General features: G+C 45.9%; 2 protein-coding genes across 3 annotated transcripts; one reads left to right on the top strand and one right to left on the bottom strand.

Moving 5' to 3' along the window:
• Positions 1-11603: 11603 nt before the first annotated feature.
• LOC132518625 (histone H2A type 3) lies at positions 11604-13927 on the bottom strand. The gene has a single exon (XM_060146601.1). It carries the CDS (start codon positions 13855-13857, stop codon positions 13465-13467), a length of 393 nt encoding a protein of 130 aa, XP_060002584.1. The 5' UTR covers positions 13858-13927; the 3' UTR covers positions 11604-13464.
• Positions 13928-14136: 209 nt separating this feature from the next.
• LOC132518624 (histone H2B type 3-B) lies at positions 14137-17184 on the top strand. Of its 2 annotated transcripts, XM_060146599.1 has the most exons (3): positions 14162-14483; positions 15152-15295; positions 16820-17184. In XM_060146599.1, the coding sequence occupies exons 1-3, from the start codon at positions 14171-14173 to the stop codon at positions 16966-16968; spliced, it is 606 nt and encodes a 201-aa protein (XP_060002582.1). In that variant the 5' UTR covers positions 14162-14170; the 3' UTR covers positions 16969-17184. The 2 variants fall into 2 exon arrangements, with proteins under 2 accessions (XP_060002583.1, XP_060002582.1); XM_060146600.1 differs by lacking the exons at positions 15152-15295; positions 16820-17184 and having other exon boundaries at positions 14137-15145.
• The last annotated feature ends 4371 nt before the right edge of the window (positions 17185-21555 follow it).

The following is a 21555-nucleotide window of genomic DNA, read 5'->3' as shown; positions in this document are numbered from 1 at the left end:
CTGGATGGTTTAAACAATAGAAATTCATATTCCCACAGTTCTGGAGGCCAGAAGCCTGAGATCAAGGTGTGGGCAGGGCTGGTTTGCCCTGAGGCCTCTCTTCTTGGCGTGTAGACTCCTTCTTCTCCCTGTGTCCTCACATGGTTGTCCCTTTGTGGGGGTCTGTGTCCTAATTTCCCCTTTTTTATAAGGACACCAATCATACAGGATTAGCCCACCCCAATGACCTCAGACTTCCTTGAGACTGGACCTGCCACGCCAACTCTTCCCTGGTCTCCAGCCCACCCTGCAGATTTCAGATTTGCCAGCCCCACAATCATGTGAGCCAATTCCTTACAATGAATCTCTCTCTTTATACATGCCGTTGGTTCTGTTTCTCTGGAGAATCCTGATTGATAAAACCTGGAATCAGCATTCACTCTTTTCTCTTTCACCCCTAGTTGTAAACGAGCCAAGCTCTTTTCTAAGTTTATCTTTTTATGTTTTTATTCTTGGTAAAACCTTACTGAATGCAGCTAACAACCTCCACTTGTGCTATTAACACTCTATACCAAAACAAGCAATGGTATCACTACACAAGGAGTGCTGGTTTCCAGCCTCTGTGAAGTTTCCTGCCATATGAGGTGGGGACCACTTTCCCTGCTCACCGTTTCTTCTGTGATAGTGCTGCATAAAGACAGCCTTGGTGACTTTCAACAGCAAGCTCCAGGGCTGCTGGGCACCGTGGCTGCTGGCTCCAGCTTGCAGTTTCCACTCACTTGTTCTCTTTCTGGGCTCAGGAAGCAGCTCCTCTCTGGGATGTGCAGGTCTCGGGGTGCAGGATAGAAGTGCAACTCATTGCACCAGAGGCCCTTGCTCTGGAAGTGGGCACCATCCCTTCTAACCTGCCATCGCCCAGTGAGGGCCCATGATGTGCTAACTTCCTGAGGCTACCCTGACAAACTGCCACAAATGGGGAGCTTACCACAGGAATTGACTCTCCCAGTTCTGGAGGCCAGAAGTCTGAGATCAAGGTTTTGGCAGGGCCTCTCTCCCTCCAGAAACTTTAAGTGTGGGTCTTCCTGCCTCTCTCAGCTCCTGGTGGCTCTAGGAATCCCTTGGCTTGTGGCTGAATCACTCGAGTTTCTGCCACCATCGTCATCTTCTCCTTGTGTGTGTCAGTGCTCCCTCTGCTTCTCTCCTATAAAGAGACATTTAGGGCCCACTTGGATAATCCAGGATAAGCTCCTCCTCTCAAGATCCTTGATTTACTCATATCTTTTCCACACAAGGTAATATTTACAGGTTCTAGGATGAGAAAGAGAATATTTCATTGAGTGGCCAGTTTCTGAGCCACATGTGGCTGCACCCAAGGTCATGGGACAGGGCAGTTCACCCTTGGGAGTGAGGAGTGGGGCACATGATTGGGGAACATTTGCTGAACTCAAACTAGCACAAGCAGATTTAGTGCAAGGCAAACCCACCTACTATCATGACCAGAAACTAAAAGAAGGAAAAAGTACATTGGTGTCCCTTCTTAAATTTGTGTTGCTAAATGGAGTAACTTGGATGGAAAAAAAAAAAATGCATGTAACCCAGCTGGGTATGCCAAAGAGAAAGACCATATAAGAGTTATGTGGAAGGAACTTCTCTGGTGGCGCAGTGGTTAAGAATCCGCCTGTCAATGCAGGGCACACGGGTTCGAGCCCTGCTCCGGGAAGATCCCACATGCCGCGGAGCAACTGAGCCTGTGTGCCACAACTACTGAGCCTGCGCTCTAGAGCCCGCGAGCCACAACTGCTGAAGCCCGCACACCTAGAGCTGGTGCTCCGCAACAAGAGAAGCCACCGCAATAAGAAACCCGCGCACCACGACAGAGTAGCCCCCGCTCGCTGCAACTTGAGAAAACCTGCTTGCAGCAACCAGGACCCAACGCAGCCATAAATAAATAAGAGCTATGTGGAAGAAAGGAATGTTCTTATCATCAATGGTGACACCAAAACCCACTGTCAGTTCATGTTGGGTAAAACCGCATGGATGGCAGAAAAACTGCCAAAGTTGCAGTGGTTTTCATGAAATAATGCTAATATATTCTCTCCCTTGAATCGTTTATTATTCACGTATGGAACAGTCACCAGAACCACTAGGCAGCGTCAAGCTCATGCTTTTAGAAATATTTCTCCTTTGTTTCTACAATGTCCTCACTGAGACAATCAAAGGCCTGGAAATTATGGAGGACTGCCAGTGATCGCAACGACTCTGAAGATCAATCTATCTCCACACGATGGACACCTACATAACCACTAAAAGAGAGAACAGTGAACAAGAGAAACAAGATGGTTGAGTCCCAGCTCTCCACACACAGACAGATATCACAGACAAAATAGAAGCGGCATTTACTCCCCTTCCCCTACAGCCAACACCACGTGTGTGCCCAGCTCTTCAATTCCGACCGTAATACTAATTTTCATGAAAAGCAAAACAAATTATCTATGGCTTGAGTGCAAAGAACAAAAACAAAATAGTTGAATTCATGTCTTAAGTCAAAAAAAAAACCAAAATCCAATTTGTGTTTGCTAAGGTCACCAAGCAGTTCTCCAGTTCTCAGCGGACACTGAGTGTCCCACAAATTTAACTCAATTCTAACATCATCTACCTGGATAGTGTCAGACCTCACAGATTAAGGACTCAGATAAAAAAAATTAATTAATCAACAGTCAATGTAAGAAAGAAATAGAGAATTTTATTTGAACCAACCTGAGGATTATAACCCAGAAGACAGTCTCTCAGAAAGCTCTGAGGACCGTGCCACCCATTAGAGGTCAAAGCACAATTATATACGTTTTTGAGACAAAGTGTTATACATTAAAGAGTTATGCATCAAAGTAATACATTGACAGTTTACACAGTTCAACAAGGCAAGTGGTGGGTCATTGTGACCCCTTACAGGATTAAGGAAGGAATGTTACCTCCTAAAGAGTTACCTTGCTGGCACCAGGAGGAAATTGTTTTTGTTGCTGTTGTTTGTTTGTTTGTTTTGGCGAGTAAGCATTCCTGTGTTAAGGGGATCTAGTTAATGTATAATGCAGATGCATAGCGCACACTAAAGGGGAGAGAACAGTGGCTCAAAGGGCAGAGAAATTTTTATGTTAAATTTTTCTTGTCCTCTCTCAAAATAATTTTGTTTCATCACTGCCCTCCCTTCAGAAGCCAGTCGCAAGTCCAGGATGTCACCTGTGCTTCTGACTGACTGGTTATAGATCAGAGGTTCCAAGATCCCTCTTCAGGGGTTCGATTAATTTGCAAGAGCAGCTCACAGAACTCAGAGAAACACCTTACTTACTAGATTACTGGTTTATTAGTAAAGGATATAACTGAGAACAGCCAGATGGAAGAGATGCACAGGGCAAGGCATGTGGAAAGAAGCCCTGAGCTTCCATGCCTTCTCTGGGCACATCACTGTCCCCAAGCCTCCGTCTATTTACCAACCTGGAAGCTCTCTGAACTCATCCTCTTGTGTTTTTATGGAGGCTCCAGTACTAGTCATGATTGAGTAACTCCTTGGCCACTGGAAATTGAGTCAACCTCCAGGCCCTCTCCCCTCCTGGAGGTGGGGGTGTGGTGGGGGGACTGAAAATTCCAACCCTCTAATCACTTGCTTTGTTCTACTGGCAACCAGCCCCCATCTTCAACGAGTTTCCAAAATTCACCACATTAATGTAACCAAAGACACCTGTATGGTTTTCATCACAGGAAATTCTAAGTATTTTAGGAGCTCTGTGCCAGGAACAGGGGACAAAGACCAAATATGTAATTTCTTATGTCACCATATCACACAAAACAAAACAAATCAGAATTCCTTGATGGATCTGAAATAACTCGCTGCTGTCAGAAAGCAAAGATGCTTTCAACAATATCAGGGGCTACCCTTAAAGACAAAATAGCCATTTTATTTGAAAGAGTCTCCCCTGGGCCACAGTTGAGAATTTGAGGATCACACAACGATAATAGTGGTTAATTAGATTATGTTTACTTTATAAAAGAAGAAAAGTTAATATATGCAGTTACAAGCATACGAAAATTAAAAGACGTAAACAATAATGTGTTGAGTTTTTATGGATTTTGGTTAAAGAAGAAAGCCGTTGACATATACGGGTATTTGGTCTTAGGCATATGTCTGTTAGTAACGTCTAGATGTGGACGTGTGTGTATCCCTTTAAGCAGGAAAGAGCGAACAGAAATCTAAGACACGGTCTAGAACAGAGATCGATTGGGGGCCGAACAGCGGGGAGGCGGAGACAAATGCCCTTGGGGTAGCGCGAGAGGAGAGCAGGCTTTGCTGATGGTGCTGAGGGGGTACTTGGGGTGCTCCACTCCAGCGCGCACAGGAACAGCGGCGTCAAGTAAACCGTCACCAGACAAGGGAGAATAGGCCGTAGCCTTTCTGTCTCGGGAATGAGAGACCCTGCGAGAAATCGGTGACATAAAGTGTGCAAAATCCGTAGAGTGTCCGAGATTCTGAGCCCGGGGAAGGATTGGAGAGGCGAGGGTCTCGGGGCGCAGGTCAGTGGCCGCAGCCGGAGGACAAGAGGTTGGATGCGTGACCAATGCCGTCAGGCAGGCGGTCTTTGAACTGACCAACCGGAAAACGTTCCCAAGTGCAAACAAGGGCAGCAAAGGCTTTGCTGTTTTATGTAGCGAGTCCTGACCACAGCACGCAGGAGCCATAGCCTCCAAACCCACCATCCTCCTCACAGCGGGCACCAGAAGCCGCCAGCGACTGTTCCCAGCACCCTCCACTTCACGCACCGCGGTATCTCCACCCCTCCTCCCTCATACTCTTGCACCCCTGTATCCCCGCCCCCCGTAACCTGCACTCCTGCATCCCCGCGCCCAGGTAATCCCCGCCCTCCGCCCCGTACCGCCGCATCCCTGCACCCCCATGCTCCAGTATCCCGCACTCCTGTATCTCTGTACCTCTGCACTTCTGCGCGCCAGTATCCCCGGCACTCTTGCATCCCTGTACCCCTGCACCCTTACCTCTGAACTCGTGCGCACACGCACCTTTTTATCTCCACCGATCCTCTCCCCGGCCCCGCCCCCCATCTCGCGCACACACACCCGGAGTCGGCCGAATCTCCCTCTCGCGCTCTACTCTCCCAGGGCCAGCAGCATCCCATCACCTAGGACCCAAAGACCAAGCCCCGTTGCAATGGCGCCGCTGGAGAGGCTCTGCAGAAACCTGGCTTGTACGCCGCCCTGCCCGGCGCGTCCACTTTGCGCCCAAGGACTCACAGCTCACGCGCCGCATCCTCCGGGAACTGGCCGGGAATGGCGACCCGAGCTCCCCAAAGACATCAAGTCCACGTCCCTTTTTACGTTTCAACAAAAACAGCTCTCTCCCGGGATGGTCTCTGAAGAAGCCGCGGCTTCAAAGTCCCTGCGGGAGTGTGACCCTCATCCTTGGGTTCCTAATTTTCTTTTCTTGGTAACTTCCTCCCAGCCAAACCCGAAGTCGGCTCAATGACTGTTGTGGAAAAGGACACCCGGCAGCGGGTGGCGCCCAGAGGTGGGATGGCATACTTTCTCCCTGCTCTTTGGCTGTGTGGCTTTTGGAGGTCAATTTCATTCTTTCTCTGATAGAGGGAGAAGCACTCCTTTGGCTTTCTTTTTTCCTTTCATTCATCATATATTCATTTAGCACCTACTATGTGCCTGGCATAGCTCTGAGAACTTGGGAGTAAAGTGCCTTCCTGGAGTTATATCTAGTTGGGGAGGTGATGCCCAGTAGAGGGGAGATAGTGTCGTAGAGGTTTACACGCTGAGCAGAAATAGAGCACCATTGGCTTGGGGCGTGTTGCCCAGGACCGTGAAGACTTTGAGAGGAAACTTGGAAGCCTTCAGAGTGGGAACCCGCTGCTCTGGGGATGGTGGGACGCCTGGGTTTGGAGGGACAGAGACTGGCTGAGGGAAGGAGGAGCTGGCACGGGGAAGGAGGCGTGGTCAGAGGTAAATGGAAGAGCGGCTCCTGCTGTGCCCTGAAAGATTGGGACTGTTACTTGGAGGGCACCGCGCAGCCGCTGCAGGGCCTGCTAGAAGTGACTGCCTTCAAGGGCTTTGCGCCCCTCTAATTAAGGCCTCTCAGGCCATACCTGTGACGTTTTAAAGTGTAATTTCTACAAATAGGAGGGTGGTGGGTGTTACCACACACAGCGTTCATTCGTCATCAGACTCGGTGTCCAGCACACCTGTATGGGCGCTGGCTAGGCTGCTCCATTCCAAGTGTGCAGGTGTCCTTGGGAATCAGGCCAGCCACGGTTTTCCTGCCCTCCAGGAGCTCAGCTTGAATGTCACCCCCCAATACCCAGCAGTGAGAGGAAGCAACCGAGCTGTTCCGTGGAAGGTAACCTGTCTGTCTCACCTGCCCGGGGGTAGCCTCCTACAACTCTCAGGTGGAGGTACTAGAGGACGTACCCTCCAAGGTCACGACAGGTTATGGTGCAGAAGGGCTTACAGGCCACATTAGAAAGCTCAAGCTACGTGGTTTATTAAATTAATTTAAAACAGGCAACAAGAAGTAAGGGGGAAGACATGGGGTGAGCTGACAAACATAGGTGTCAGTGAGGAGGAGAGCCGCACCACCTGATCCTGGGCATACGTGGACATGTGTGTGTCCTGTTCTCCCTGCCACCTAGCCTCCCTGCTGATGGTGAGGTTATGAGGAATAGGGTCCAGGAGACACCAGGGGTCCTGGGCCAATGCATACAGGTGCAGCCACACAGGGACAGGCTCTCCTGTGGAGAGTCCCAGCAGCGGCTGCTTAAGATCTGTGAAAACTGAGTGCCTCAGGGGTTCTGAATGCTTAGTAGCTATTGTATACTTAGTGATCATGAATCTTTAATGCCTCTTGTATACTTAATGATCACAAATATTTAGTGACCAGATGCCTCACATTTACTTACCTTTGTCTCGGTGTTTCCATCCCATCCATCAATTTGTGGATTATTGGCATCTTTACTATGTTGAGTCTTCCAGTTCACGAACACTGTATGTCATTTATTTAGATCATCTTTCATTTCTTTCATCATCATTTTGTAATTTTCAGCAGCAAGTCCTGTACATGTTTTGTTAGATTTATACCTGTGTTTCATTTTTTTTTGGAGTGATTTTACATGGCAATGTGTTGGGTTTTTTTTTTTTTTTTTTTTTTTTTGCGGTACGCAGGCCTCTCACTGTTGTGCCCTCTCCCGTTGCGGAGCACAGGCTCCGGACACCCAGGCTCAGCAGCCATGGCTCACGGGCCCAGCCACTCCGTGGCATGTGGGATCCTCCCGGACCGGGGCACGAACCAGCGTGCCCCGCATCGGCAGGCGGACTCTCAACCACTGCGCCACCAGGGAAGCCCCTGGCAATGTGTTTTTAATTTCGGTTTACACATGCTCAGTGTTTATATACAGAAATGAAATTGATCTTTGTGTTGATCTTGCATCCTGAGACTTTACTGAATTCAGCCATCAGTTTGGGGGGTTGTTTCATAGATTTCTTGGGATTTTCTGTGTAGACAATCATGTCATCTGCAAATAGTTTTATTTTTTCTGTTCCAATCTGTATGCCTCATCTTCCTTCCATTCCTCCCTCCCTCTCCCCTTCTCTATTTCTTCTTTTTCTTTTCTCTTCTGGTCTTTTCTCTCCTTTCTCTTTCTCTTTCTTCCTTCCTTCCTCCCTCCTCTCTCTCTTTTTCTCTTTCTTTTCTTTCTGGCTTATTGCACCAGCTAGAACTTCCAACACTACACTGAATGAGTGGTTAGGCGGACATCCTTTCCTTGTTCCTGATCTTAGAGGGAAAGCGTCTAGTCTTTCGCCATTAACTATATTGTTATCTGTCAATACTTTTTCTATGCTTTTTCTGCATCGATGGAGATGATTACATGATTTTTCTCCTCCTTCTTCTTTTTTCCCTACCTGTTGATGTGGCGGATTCCCTTGAGTGACTTTTGGTAGATTTTATTCCCAAGGAGGGAAACTGAATTTTTGAGAATCTCACTTATGCTGTAGTGTTGGTAGCAGGAGATTAGTACAGAGGCAACTGAAGTAGTTCAGGTAAGAAATGATGGTGTACAAGTTTCCTGTGGCTGCTGTAACAAACTACCACAAGCTGAGGTGGGGAAGGGGTGCTAAAACAACAGAAATATTTTTCCTCCCAGTTCTGCAGGCCAGAGGTCAAAGTGTGGGCAGGGCTGTGCTCCCTCTGGAAGAGGCAGAAAGGGGAGGATCCTTCCTGCTTCTTCCAGCTCCTGGCACTCCAGGTGCCCCTTGGCTTGTGGCCACTTCACCCCAATCTCTTCCTCTGTAGTCATATGGCCATCTCCTTGTATCTCTGTGTCTTTTCCTCTTCTGTCTCTTGTAAGAATAGTTGTCATTGAATTTAGGGCCCATCCTAATCCAGGATGACCTTCTCATCTCAAGAGCCTTGATTTAATTACACCTGCAAAGACTTTTTCCAAATAAGGTCACAGTTGCCAGCTCCAGGCCTTAGGATGTGGACATACCTATTTTTGGGGGGGGAGGGGGGAAACAACCTTCAGCCCACTACAGGTGGGATCCAGGACTAGGGTGGTGGCAGCTGACATAGACAGATCTGTCTTCCTGATGTTTACCAACTTGCCATTGGTCTCCATGTGAGCAACCATGGAAAAGAACAAATGAAAGGCAGATCTGTTAGTGTATTTAGTTTACCTGAGTCGCTGGAGAATGGCAGGACCAGCTACCTAACTGGGGAATGATGGGGAGGTGGTAGTGTGGGGCGGGTGTCAGGCTCAGAGTGCAGTCCGGCCATAACAAGTGGGTGGAAATCCCCAGCAGGAGCATTAAACCTGGCACTCTGGGAAGACATCTGCCATCGATGATGTTTGGGTGTCACTGAAGCCCATCTCATCCATGACCTGGATGGGACTGTGAGAAAGAGGAAGGCTCTGGTCAAACCACAGAACCTGTGGTGGATGGCAACATGGCCAATTGCCACTCGTGGCATTGAGAGTGGAGGCTACTGGTCCACACATAGGGTCCAGTGGGCCTTGTGATTCGCCGAATCCCAGTTTGGGGCCTGAGCGCAGTGTGCAGGCCAAGCCTCAGGGGTCCTGAGCACTTTTTGTCTTCTTGGGACTGTGTAAGGAAGCTTGAATTAGCCATGGGGAGAGATGGTGAGAACCAAAGTGTTCAGATATGTGAGAGAGGCTACCAGACCAGCACCTTCCCAGGGACCCTCCCCCGACAATGAACCATGACTGATCGACCAACTGACCCCCCAGGTAGCCCCAAATGCCTATGAGCCAGCCTTCAGCATGGTCACTAACTACCAGCTTTCTTGGGGGTCCAGCTCAAACTGCTGACCTACAGGCCCTCTAGGACATTTGGGGTTGATCTGCCATCCTGTAGGAGAGAACAGGAAGGACATGACCCTAAGAGGGCTGCAGGTGACTGGGAGTGAGCTGAAGACAAGGCAGCGGGAGACAGAAGTGGCCTGGAGGCCCAAGGGCAGTGCTCACAGGAGGAGCTGCTGGGTCCAAAGTTGAGAGGGAGGTGAGAAGCACCAGGACCTGGTGTCCCCAGAGACCTGTGCAGGAGGCAGTAGAACTGAGCTGACCAGGAGGTGGGAGGGAGGGGAATGGACAGAGAAAAGGATGAAGTTTTAGAGCTTTTGCTGGGCATGCTTTGGAGAAAATCAAAGCCTTCATGAAGTTTTGTGAGCAATGCGTGGAAACAAAACCCTGGCTGGGGGTAGGGGAGTGGGGGGGCACCAGGCAGATTCTGATGACCAGGGCTGGGGCAGCCATGTAACAGGGTGACATAGGGGGAGAAGAGCTCAGTTCAGCCCAGATCCGACGGCACCGGGAGCCGGGTGACCCAGTTCTCCAAGTTCTAATCCAGGGTCTGGGGGAGCACAGAAACTCGGAGAGGGGGGAGGAGTCCATTTGCTTTTTCACTTGGGAGATTCTTGAATATGTTGGTGAACATATGGGAACTGATACAGTAGGGAGGAGAGATTGGATGTGCAGCAGGGGCTGGGTGCAGGCCACGCCCAGGAGAGAGGTGCGGTGGGCTATTTGACTTGGGCCAGACTAAGCTGAGAATTCCAGAAACTAAGGACACTTTATCTGCAGTGGGCATGGATGTTTCTGAGGCTTCCCAGGCTGCATTCTTCCTCTGGGCTCTCCCACCTCCTTTCTTCATCTTTCATAGGGACATGGGGAGAATGACCAAGATAATTCTGGTGAAGGGAATGTGTGACATGTGGCAGTGGGCTGGAGAAAGGGCTTGAAGTTCCATCGAGGCAGGCAGACGGAAAGGCTGTGGCCACCCAAAGGGACACCATGCCCCTCTTCCCACATGGTCTCTAAGGGATGCTACCGTGCAGCCAGGCCAGCCCCTGTCCATCCCACACTCCACCTACTGGATAGAATCGATGGAGACACCCAGTCTCCTCTTCTTTTTAGTGCATATCCATGTATTAGTTTCACATTTCTTTTTAAATCAAGGTGAAATTCACATAAGCATAAACCATTCTAAAGTGAGCAATTCAGTGGCATTTAGTACATTCACAATCACCTCTTCCTAGCTCTGAAACATTTTCATCACCCCAAAAGTGAACACTCTGTAGTCCCCCCTCTACCCCCCAGCCACTGGCAACCACTGTCTACTTTCTGTCTCTATGGATTTGCCTGTTACGGATGTTTCCTATAAATGGGATCACGCAATATGGGACTTTTTGTGTCTGGCTTCTTTAAGTTAGCACAGTGTTTTTTGAGGCTCATCTGTTGTATGTGCCATTCCTTTTTTATGGCTGAACAGTATTCCACTATATGGATAGACCACGTTTTTGTTTATCCATTCATCTGTTATGGAAATTTGGGCTATTTCCACCTTTGGGATGTTACAAATAATGCTGCTCTGAATGTGACATGGGTGCATGGGTATCTGAGTCCTTGTGTGTATCTGGGGGTGGAATTGCTGGGCCATGTGGTGCTTTCTTCTTCTTCTTTTTTTTTTTTTTTTTTTTTTTTTTTTTAGTGGTATGCGGGCCTCTCACTGTTGTGGCCCCTCCTGTTGCGGAGCACAGGCTCCGGACGCGCAGGCTCAGCGGCCATGGCTCACGGGCCCAGCCGCTCCGCGGCATGTGGGATCTTCCCGGACCGGGGCACGAACCCGTGTCCCCTGCATTGGCAGGCGGACTCTCAACCACTGCGCCACCAGGGAAGCCCTGGTGCTTTCTTCTTTAAGCATGAGTCTGATGAGCTTTCTCTACCAAGGCAGGCAGCTCTGCATACTTTATGTTTCTGAACCTGATAACCCTGAGAGATGATCAGATTTTAGACCAGAGCTACCCAACAGAACTTTCTGTAATGATGGAGACCTTCTGTATCTGTTTTGTCCAATGTGGTAGCCACTAGCCATGTGTGGCTAGGGTGACTGAGAAACTGCACCTTTGTATTTAATTTTAATTAACTGAAAATTAAATAGGCCCTGTGGCTGTATTAGCTCAGCCTTACAAGTGACAAAAGGACTGACTACCCCTTAGAGCACCTCCCACCTCACGCTTTTAAAAAATAATTAATTAATTAATTTATTTATTGGCTGCATTGGGTCTTCCTTGCTGCTCCCGGGCTTTCTCTAGTTGCAGAGAGCAGGGGCTGCTCTTCATTGCGGTGTGCAGGCAGGCTCAGTAGCTGTAGCGCACGGGCTTAGTTGTCCCACGGCATGTGGGATCTTCCCGGACCTGGGCTTGAACCCGTGCCCCCTGCATTGGCAGGTGGATTCTTAACCACTGTGCCGCCAGGGAGGTCCTCATGCCTCCATCTTAACACTCCACTTTAGGAAATGAAAATCTGGAGCTCCATGATGATACTTGGAAAACCCAAGCTCCCTGCTCCTGAGAAACTTTTCTTTCTTAAATACCGCGGAAGGGGTTGAAGATATACAATGACCTACATGAATATCAACGCAAAAATCAAATTTAAGCTAGAATTGAAGGTTGTCACTGGAAACATAATGTATACCTCTCCAGAAGGCTCTATAATCTCTTCCATAATTCCTTGCAATTTGTTTCACTGAAATGGGTCCCACTGGGTCATGTGGGTCCTGCTATCTCTACCTACACTGCAGGGGAGTCTGGTGTTTTTTCCATCCACACTGATAGTTCCTATCAATTTTTGGTGCGAATAGTCTCATAGTGCTAGGATATTTTCTAAAGACTAGCAGATATGTGGTTAGCTCCAGATAGTGTCTAGGGAGCCCTGGTTTGAGTACATCTAATTTTAGTAAGATAACTATCTATTGTATAATATTCCTAAATTATTTTACTGGCCTGTATTTATTGTTAAAATAAAAAAATTAATGGAATCACTAAGGATAATGACAGCAGGAATAGACATTTACTGAGCTCTTATACTGTGCTAGAGATTTTTAAACAAGGGGATTAGTATAGATGAACTCATTTAATCCCTTCACTCCATGAAGTAGGTGCCATTAACATTCTCATTTCTCAGTTGATTTTGCAGGAGCATCTCTGGGACACTACAACCCCTATTTATAACAGAATGTGGAATTCAGGAAGTCACCTTCTGAAATATCCACATATATATTACTTAATCTGGTCCTAACAATGTTCACTTTAAATTTACTATATTCACAAACGTAATTTTCCTCATCAAACTCAAGGCACAAATTATTTTATTGACTTTAGCGATCAGTTTAAGGGGATCTCTGATTAACGTTTGACCAACCCAAATTTAACAATTGAAATTCTTTTAAATAATTATTCTATTTACCATGAGATTTCCTTTAAAAACTTACACCTACTTTCGAAATATAATTTGACATTTTCAAATGCTGACAAACCCTTCCCAAGACCTTAGAATTCCCAGTACGTTATACCAGTCTGATCGCGTGTTCTCTAAAAAACTTAAGTCATGCACTCATACATTTTAAAATGGAAATCATGTTTACCTATCAGAACCTCAAGTGGTAAAGTTTCTTTCAAGGTTAAACACTTTCAATACCAGATCAATCTACCAGATTTTCCCTGGGATAAAACAGCTACGTATTTGGTGTCTAAATCTCAGAGTGATGACACTTTCCGGAACCAAAGTAGCTTGTCACCAGTAATAACAAAGACACCTTCAGGATGAGTGGGATTGAAACCCCATGAATTTGATGGTGACAAAACTCAAAACGGCCGCGTGTCAGACGCCATTCCCCGCACAAAATGAACACTGAGCCCACTGTGCGCCTAGGCGCACCCAAATCATGCCTCGGGGTCGGTTTCCCGCAAGCCCTGCCTTGCGCAGGTTCGCACAGGAACGCGCTCAAAAGGACACAGCCCTCGCCCAGTGCGGCTCTTTTCTAGAAGATATGGGTGGCTCTGAAAAGAGCCTTTGGTGTCACGGGGCCCCCGGGACGCACAGCCGTTTCCGGCCCGCCTCCGCGGCCTCACTTGCCCTTGGCCTTGTGGTGGCTCTCCGTCTTCTTGGGCAGCAACACGGCCTGGATGTTGGGCAGGACGCCGCCCTGCGCGATGGTCACGCGGCCCAACAGCTTGTTGAGCTCTTCGTCGTTGCGGATAGCCAACTGCAGGTGGCGCGGGATTATGCGAGTCTTCTTGTTGTCGCGCGCCGCGTTACCCGCCAGCTCCAGGATCTCAGCCGTCAGGTACTCCAGCACGGCTGCTAGATACACAGGCGCACCAGCACCCACACGCTCAGAGTAGTTACCTTTCCGGAGCAGCCGGTGCACTCGGCCGACAGGAAACTGCAGGCCCGCGCGCGACGAGCGCGACTTCGCTTTCGCGCGCGCCTTGCCTCCCTGTTTGCCTCGGCCGGACATCTCCCAATCAGGCGCGGGGAAAGAAGAAAGCCGAGAAACAGAACCCCAGGCAACGAAGCCGTAATACTCAGGGAGTCCTTATATATGGTCTTGAGGTAGTGGAGCCGGAGCCTCCCAATTGGGTAGCGATAGTGGCCAATCAGAAAAGGAAGCCTCCATCCCCTAATTTGCATGCGCCTTTTCCAGTGATGACGTTGCGCTACGCTTGATCCTATCAGAAACTAGAAGCTCTTGATTCCTCATTTGAATACAGGACGTATAAGTTGAGTTGCTGGAGGTGTATCGGTTTTTCTGTTTGGAAAGATCTGCCGTAATGCCTGATCCGTCCAAATCAGCTCCGGCACCCAAGAAGGGTTCTAAGAAGGCCGTCACGAAGGCGCAGAAAAAGGATGGCAAAAAGCGAAAGCGCAGTCGGAAGGAGAGTTATTCCATCTACGTGTACAAGGTGTTAAAGCAGGTGCACCCGGACACCGGTATTTCTTCCAAGGCTATGGGTATTATGAACTCGTTCGTCAACGACATCTTCGAGCGTATTGCTAGCGAGGCCTCTCGTTTGGCGCATTACAACAAGCGGTCTACCATCACGTCCCGGGAGGTGCAGACGGCCGTGCGCCTGCTGTTGCCCGGTGAGCTAGCCAAACACGCCGTGTCCGAAGGTACCAAAGCCGTCACGAAGTATACCAGCTCCAAGTGAGGCACGCCCCGGTTCCCGGGAACCCAAAGGCTCTTTTCAGAGCCACCCACAAGATCGAGAAAGGGTTTCGAACACGTGAAGGGTTATGTAAACGCATCCGATGTGTGCTCCTTAGCGGTTCTTTGGTTATTGGGAGGACGTTCTCGTTCTCTCCGCTGTGCGCGCGTGTGTATGGGAGCGGAATGGGAGAATATCTGCTTTTTACGGAGATCGGGTATGGAATGGCGACCCAAAATAACAATGTGGGAGGCAATCAGAAACTCGGTGTCCACCCTCGCCTTCGCTCAAGGTTATTGACGCTTCACTAAACAAAGTAGGAACCCTGAACTCAAGTGTCCTTAGTGTGTGGAGAGTGCCATTCCCGGGGCTTGCGGGCATGGACTCCATGTCTAGTTTTTTGTGTTCGTGTGGTGTGAGCCTGTGGGTAAGGAACGCAGGTCACCTGCCCCCAGTGGGACCTCGTGCCAGTCCCTCCACCTCCGTGTCCCCGATGGGTGAACCCGAAGGACGCAGTTGGTGAGGCCCTGGGGGTTGTCGCGCAGCTCTGGCGGTGGCGCCTGGCGCTGCATCCCTGCCTAAACCAGACACCTTTATCCTAAGGCAATGAACCTTTCCGGGAGGATGTTTGCATGTCTGCATCCTTCAACCGCAGGATGTTTGACAACCGAAAGAAAAACGGAAGCGTGGTGGAACGGAGCGCTCCTTGCACAGGAGCCGTATGTAAAAAGCCGACCCCTGCTGCAGGTAGCTTTAAGGGGGGTAGGGGAGTGGGGAGGAGGGCAATTTAAGAGGAAAAATAACGTTTTTCGAAGCAAATGTAGTTTTCCCACTTAAGCCACGTTATTTTCTGTGACGCACTAGTGACGCAGAACTTTCCCTATTCTCTGATTTCATGGCATTCATTTGGAAAGTGTCATCTTAGTTCAAGGGAAAGCGCTTTGGCATGAAGAGTCTTCACTCTGAAGAAGACATCGCCTACCTTTTTTCTTGCCTTGTTTTTTCTCATTTGTAAGAAGGAGATTTCAAATAATCACTTCCTTGAGCCGTTTTGAGAATTAGATTGAAAAGTCGTGTCATCATCTCAGGCAAGGAACAGACGTTCAGTTAAAGGCTAATAATCATGTTTTTTGTGAAATCATCTCCTTTGGAGATGTCCAAAGGAAGCGGGTTGCATGCCTGGTCCGGCTGGGCGGGCGGAGCTGGGGAGGAAACGTCGCCACCCCCACCGAGTGTCTTCAGCCACGGCTGCTGGAAGCCCATCGCCCCCCCCCGCCCCATTCCTTTTCCTACGTGGGTCCACTCTAAAAGAATTTCTAAAACCTCACACATTTTAAAGTTGGCGTCCAAAACATTTTATGGCTAGTTCAAATAGTTGCAAGGATGCAAATCCCAAGGTAGGACGTTTTACAAAACAAAATGGTCTCACATCAATCTTTTAAAGGTATCTATTGAAACAGCAATTCGATACCATAACCATAGCAACTCATAAAATACACTATTAAATTACTTGTTAACACTGAACGATTTTAGATAATTTTTTCACCTTGAACTCATATCTTCATTCAACTTCTGCCTCAGAATTTCATCCTAATGTAAGGTATATATATATATATATTTTTTTTTTTTTTTCTTTTTGCGGTACACGGGCCCCTCATTGCTGTGGTCTCTCCCGCTGTGCAGCACAGGCTCCGGACGCGCAGGCCCAGCGGCCATGGCTCACGGGCCTAGCCGCTCCGCGGCATGGAGGATCCTCCCGGACCGGGGCACGAACCCATGTCCCCTGCATCGGCAGGCGGTCTCTCAACCACTGCGCCACCAGGGAAGCCCAAGATATATATTTTTTACACTGTTTTATCTATCTCCTTTCTCTACAAAAAAGGATATTGAAATTTTAAAATACTTGTAGGTGACCAGAAGTCAGTGTTTAAAAATCATCTGGACAGTACACAATTGTTTAAACATAAATAAGTTTTGATAGGTATATGTAAAACCGAAAATAAAACTTAAGTGACACCTGCCTCATTTAAAGAGATGGATAGTGGTCCCGCCCTCCCTGCCTCTCCCTCCTTTCCTTTCTGCCTCAATTAGTTTGTGTATCCATGGGCATATATAGTATTATTATGGTTACAATGATAGCAGTGTGCAGCATCATTTCTTTTCCTTTGTTCTCTTTTATAGATACGAGCTCTGAAACAGTATTAAAAAAAATAAATACCTCGACATGGGAATTTTGTCAGAGCAGTTTAACTCATTTCTTTGCCTTCCTAGTTGTAATACAGAAATTAAACAGTGGGGCTTCCCTGGTGACGCAGTGGTTGGGAATCCGCCTGCCAGTGCCGGGGACAAGGTTTCGGGCCCTGGTCCGGGAGGATCCCACGTGCCGCGGAGCAACTCAGCCCGGGCACCACAACTACTGAGCCTGTGCTCTAGAGCCCATGAACCACAACTACTGAAGACCACGTGACAGCTGCTGGAGCCCGCGCCTGGAGCCCGCGCTCCACAACTGGAGAGGACACTGCAGGGTTAGAGGCCCGTGCACCTCAGCGAGGAGTGGCACCCCGCTCACCACAACAGAAGGGAGCCTGCATGCAGCAGCGAAGACCCAACACAGTCAAAGAATAAATAAGTAAATAGATAAGTAAAATAAATCTATTAAAAAAAAGTTAAACAGCGATCTGTCATCAACAAGTCCACACCTTTAATTTTCTCAGTAGATATCTGATTCATATTAAAAACTGCAAAATTCAGTCCTCCACTTTGAAATGGGGACCTGCTGACTGGGTCCAAGCCCTCAGCCTCCTACCAAAGTAGCTTGGGAGTCAGTATCTTAATGAAAACTTCTAGTCACATGAAAGTAGTCTCGCAGATTCACGTGATTCTTTACCTTAATGAGCTTAAACCATAGGTCTAATAAGTGAAAATTGTCTCCAGCAGAGAATGTGATATATAGTGCTAGCAGTAGGCAAAAGCACTGCTTAGTACCAAAAATAAAAGAAGCAAAATGAAGATTTTACAATAATTTGCAAATACCATTCTTTAAAAAATAAATTTTTCTGCGAATAATGCAAAATATCAATTAATTTCTCAGTACTGTTGACTTCTTTGGCACACAGAATTAGCTTGAAGTTAAAAAAAAGGCTGCCTCTATTTGCTGAACAGTCCAGTGGAGGTTGTATACACAGCCTCAGGTGCAGACTGGGCTCGATTTAGCCCTCTCCTAGGAGGGGAATCTGTTAAGGAAGCGGCAAGGTGATACAGAGTCCCTACTATTGAGATTTTATGATTGAAAAAACTGAGAGAAATTGTATACAGAAACCATGTCTATCATATTGTTACAACAAAGAAATACACGTTCTGTTAAGTTGAAAGTTAAACTAGGGCAGTTAACCAAGTACTTGAGAATACATAGAGGCAAGGAGAACTAGAACTCAGCACAATGGAATCATTCTCTGGATCTGAAATAACCAAGGTAAATGCTTAAACTAAGGACCTGGAAGGAACTGGAGGAATTTTGCAGGTATGCAATCTGAAATGTATCAAGGAGACTCCTTTTTCATATCAGAAATCTCAAGTCAAATTTGTTAATTATTATGGAGTAAAGAAAGTATTTTGGAGGGGAAAAACTGTCATTTTAATAAGAAATTACAAATGCAAAACAGTATTTACTGTATAGGAGGTTAAATATTGATTAATGAGTGGCAGGCCCTGGAAATGATGTGTGTGAGTTCCTGAGGGAGGAGTCAGATGGCCATTGTCCACCTGAGGGAACACAGCTGTGAATCCAAATCTCACATAGCATTTTGGCTCTTGGAGACTGGGTTGTTCTCTGAAGGTGTTCTTCATGGTTTGGGAGTCACCGGCACTATGTGATATTTTTTAGAGTGAGAACAGCATGGGCCCAGTAAGGCCTTGCATACCTTAGTTGTTATTAAATGTGTCATGTATTTTGCATATGGTTAACAATTTTTTTTTAAAGTGCTCCGTTTGTTTTATTGAAAAGCTTCTTAAAAGGAGCATAAAGGAGAAGTTACAACAGACATCACAGAATTACAAAGGATCATAAAAGATTACTGTGAACAATTATACACCAATAAAATGAAAAACCTAGAAGAAATGGATGAATTTCTAGAAATATACAATCTTCCAAGACTGAGTCAGGAAGAAATAGAAAATATGAATAGACCAATCACCAGGATTGAAACTGGATAAGTAAAAAAACAAAGCCTCCCAAGAAACAAAAGCCCAGGACCAGACATTTTCACAGGTGAATTCTACCAAACATTTAGAGAAGAGTTAGCACCTATCCTTTTCAAACTATCCCAAAAAATTACAGAGTAAGAAATGCTTCTGAACTCATTCTGAGACCAGCAACACCCTGACACTAAAACCAAAGCTATCACAACAAAAGAAAATTACAGGCCAATATCACTTATGAACATAGATGCAAAAATTCCCAACAAAATATTAACAAACTGAACTCAACAAGACATTAAAAAGATCATACACTATGATCAAGTGGGATTTATCCCAGAAATGAAAGTTTGGTTCAATATCTACAGATCAATGTGATACACCATATTAACAAACTGAAGAATAAAAATCATATGATCATCTCAATAGATGCAGCATCCATTTATGATAAAAACTCCCAATAAAGTGTAGGTATAGAGGGAACATACCTCAACAGAATAAAGGCCACAAGCTCACAGCTAACAAACATCATACTCAGCAGTGAAAAGCTGAAAGCATTTCTTCTAAGATCAGGAACAAGAAAAGGATGTCCACTCTCACCTTTTTTATTCAACATAGTATTGGAAGTCCTAGTGACAGCAATCAGATAAGAAAAACAAATGAAAGGAGTCCAAATTACGAAGGAAGAAGTAAAAATGTCACTGTTTGCAGATGACATGATACTATACATAGAAAATCATAAAGACACCACTAAAAAAATTACTTGAACTCATCAACGAATTCAGTAAAGTTGCAGGAAACAAAATTAATATATAGATATCTGTTGCATTTCTATACACTAACAACAAACTGGCAGAAAAAGAAAAGACTCCCATTCACAATTGCCTCAAAAAGAATAAAATACCTGGAATAAATCTAACCAAGGAGGTAGAAGATCTGTACTTGGAAAACTATAAAACACTGATGAAAGAAATTGAAGATGACACAAACATATGGAAAGATATACTGTGTTCATGGATTGGAAGAATTAATATTGTTAACATGACCAAACTATCCAAGGCAATCTACAGGTTCAATGCAATCCCTATCAAAATACCAATGGCATTTTTTTCATAGGACTAGAATAAATAATTCTAAAATTTGTATAGAAAGTCAAAAGACCCAGAGAATCCAAAGCCCTGTTGAAAAAACAGAACAAAGCTGGAGGTATCATACTCCCTGACTTCAGTTTATGGTACAAAGCTACAGTAATCAAAACAGCATGGTACTGGCACAAAAGCAGGCACATAGGTCAATGGAACTGAATGAATAGAGAGCCCAGAAATGAACCCACATTTATATGGGCAATTAATCTATGACAAAGGAGGCAAGAATATACATTGGGGAAAAGATATCTCACTAAAAATAGACTAAATAGACTAAAATAAAGACTAAAATAGACTAAAATAAATTCAAAATGGATTAAAGACTTAAATGGATTAAGACCTGACACCGTAAAACATCTAGAAGAAAACATAGGTAGTACACTCTTTGACATCAGTCTTAGCAGTATTTTTTTGAATATGTCTCCTCAGGCAAGGGCAACAAAAGCAAAAATAAACAAATGGGACTACATCAAACTAAAAAGCTTTTGAACAGTGAAGGAAACTATCAACAAAATGAAAAGGCTGCCTACTGAATGGGAGAAGATGTTTGTAAACAATATATCTGCAAGGGATTGATATCCAAAGTATACAAAAAACTCATACAACTCAACATAACCTCCACCCCAACAACCCAGTTAAAAAATGGGCAGAGGGCTCTAGAGCCCGTAAGCCACAGCTACTGAAGCCCGCACGCCTAGAGCCTGTGCTTTGCAACAAGAGAAGCCACCGCAATGAGAAGCTCATGCACCGCAATGAAGAGTAGCCCCCGCTCGTCACAACTAGAGAAAGCCCATGTGCAGCAACAAAGACCCAATGCAGCCAAAAATGAAATAAACTAAGTAATTTTTAAAAAAGCAAGGTCTTACTGTATAGCACAGGGAACTATATTCAATATCTTGTGATAAACCCATAATGGAAAAGAATATGAAAAAGAATGTATATATATGTATAACTTTGCTGTACAGCAGAAATTAACACAACATTGTAAATCAACTATACTTCAACAAAATAAATTAAAAAGAAAAAAAAAATGGGCAGAGGCCCTGAATAGATGTTTTTCCAAAGAAGACATAAAGATGGCCAACAGGCACATGAAAAGATGCTCAACATCACTAATCATCAGGGATATGCAAACTGAAACGACAATGAGATATCACCTCAAGCTGTCAGAATTCCTATTATCAAAAAGACAACAAATAACAAGTGTTGATGAGGCTGTGGAGAACAGGGAACCCTCGTACACTCTTGGTAGGAATATAAATTGGTGCAGCCACTATGGAAAACAGAATGGAGTTTCCTCAAAAACATTTAAAATATCAATAGAACTGCCATGTAATACACAAATTCCACTTCTGAGTATTTAACCAAAGAAAACAAAAACATAAATTCAAAAACACCCTGATTTTCATTTCAGCCTTATTTACAACAGCCATGATATGGAGGCAACCTAAGTGCTCATCAGTGGATGAATGGATAAACAAGATGTGGTTTATATATACAATGCAGTATTAGCCATAGAAAAGAATGAAACCTTACCATTTGCAGCAACATGGATGGACCTAGAGGGTATAATGCTAAGTGAAATAAGTCAGACAGAGAAAGACAAATACTGTATTTCACTTATACGTGGTATGTAGAAAACAAACCAAATGAACAAACATAACCAAA

Source organism: Lagenorhynchus albirostris, chromosome 3 (assembly GCF_949774975.1).
Source record: "Lagenorhynchus albirostris chromosome 3, mLagAlb1.1, whole genome shotgun sequence".
Lineage (NCBI taxonomy): Eukaryota > Metazoa > Chordata > Mammalia > Artiodactyla > Delphinidae > Lagenorhynchus > Lagenorhynchus albirostris.
The sequence above is the reverse complement of the archived record's forward strand: the minus strand, read 5'-3'. Positions and strand labels throughout refer to the sequence as shown.

Excerpts from the sequence above, each read along its gene's own strand:
- LOC132518625 (XM_060146601.1), bottom strand. The coding sequence starts at position 13,857 with ATGTCCGGCCGAGGCAAACAGGGAGGCAAGGCGCGCGCGAAAGCGAAG.
- LOC132518624 (XM_060146599.1), top strand. The coding sequence starts at position 14,171 with ATGCCTGATCCGTCCAAATCAGCTCCGGCACCCAAGAAGGGTTCTAAG. Across the intron at positions 14,484-15,151 it reads CGTGCGCCTGCTGTTGCCCG|GCAATGAACCTTTCCGGGAG; the intron begins GTGAGCTAGCCA and ends CTTTATCCTAAG. Across the intron at positions 15,296-16,819 it reads AAAGCCGACCCCTGCTGCAG|TTGTAATACAGAAATTAAAC; the intron begins GTAGCTTTAAGG and ends TTGCCTTCCTAG.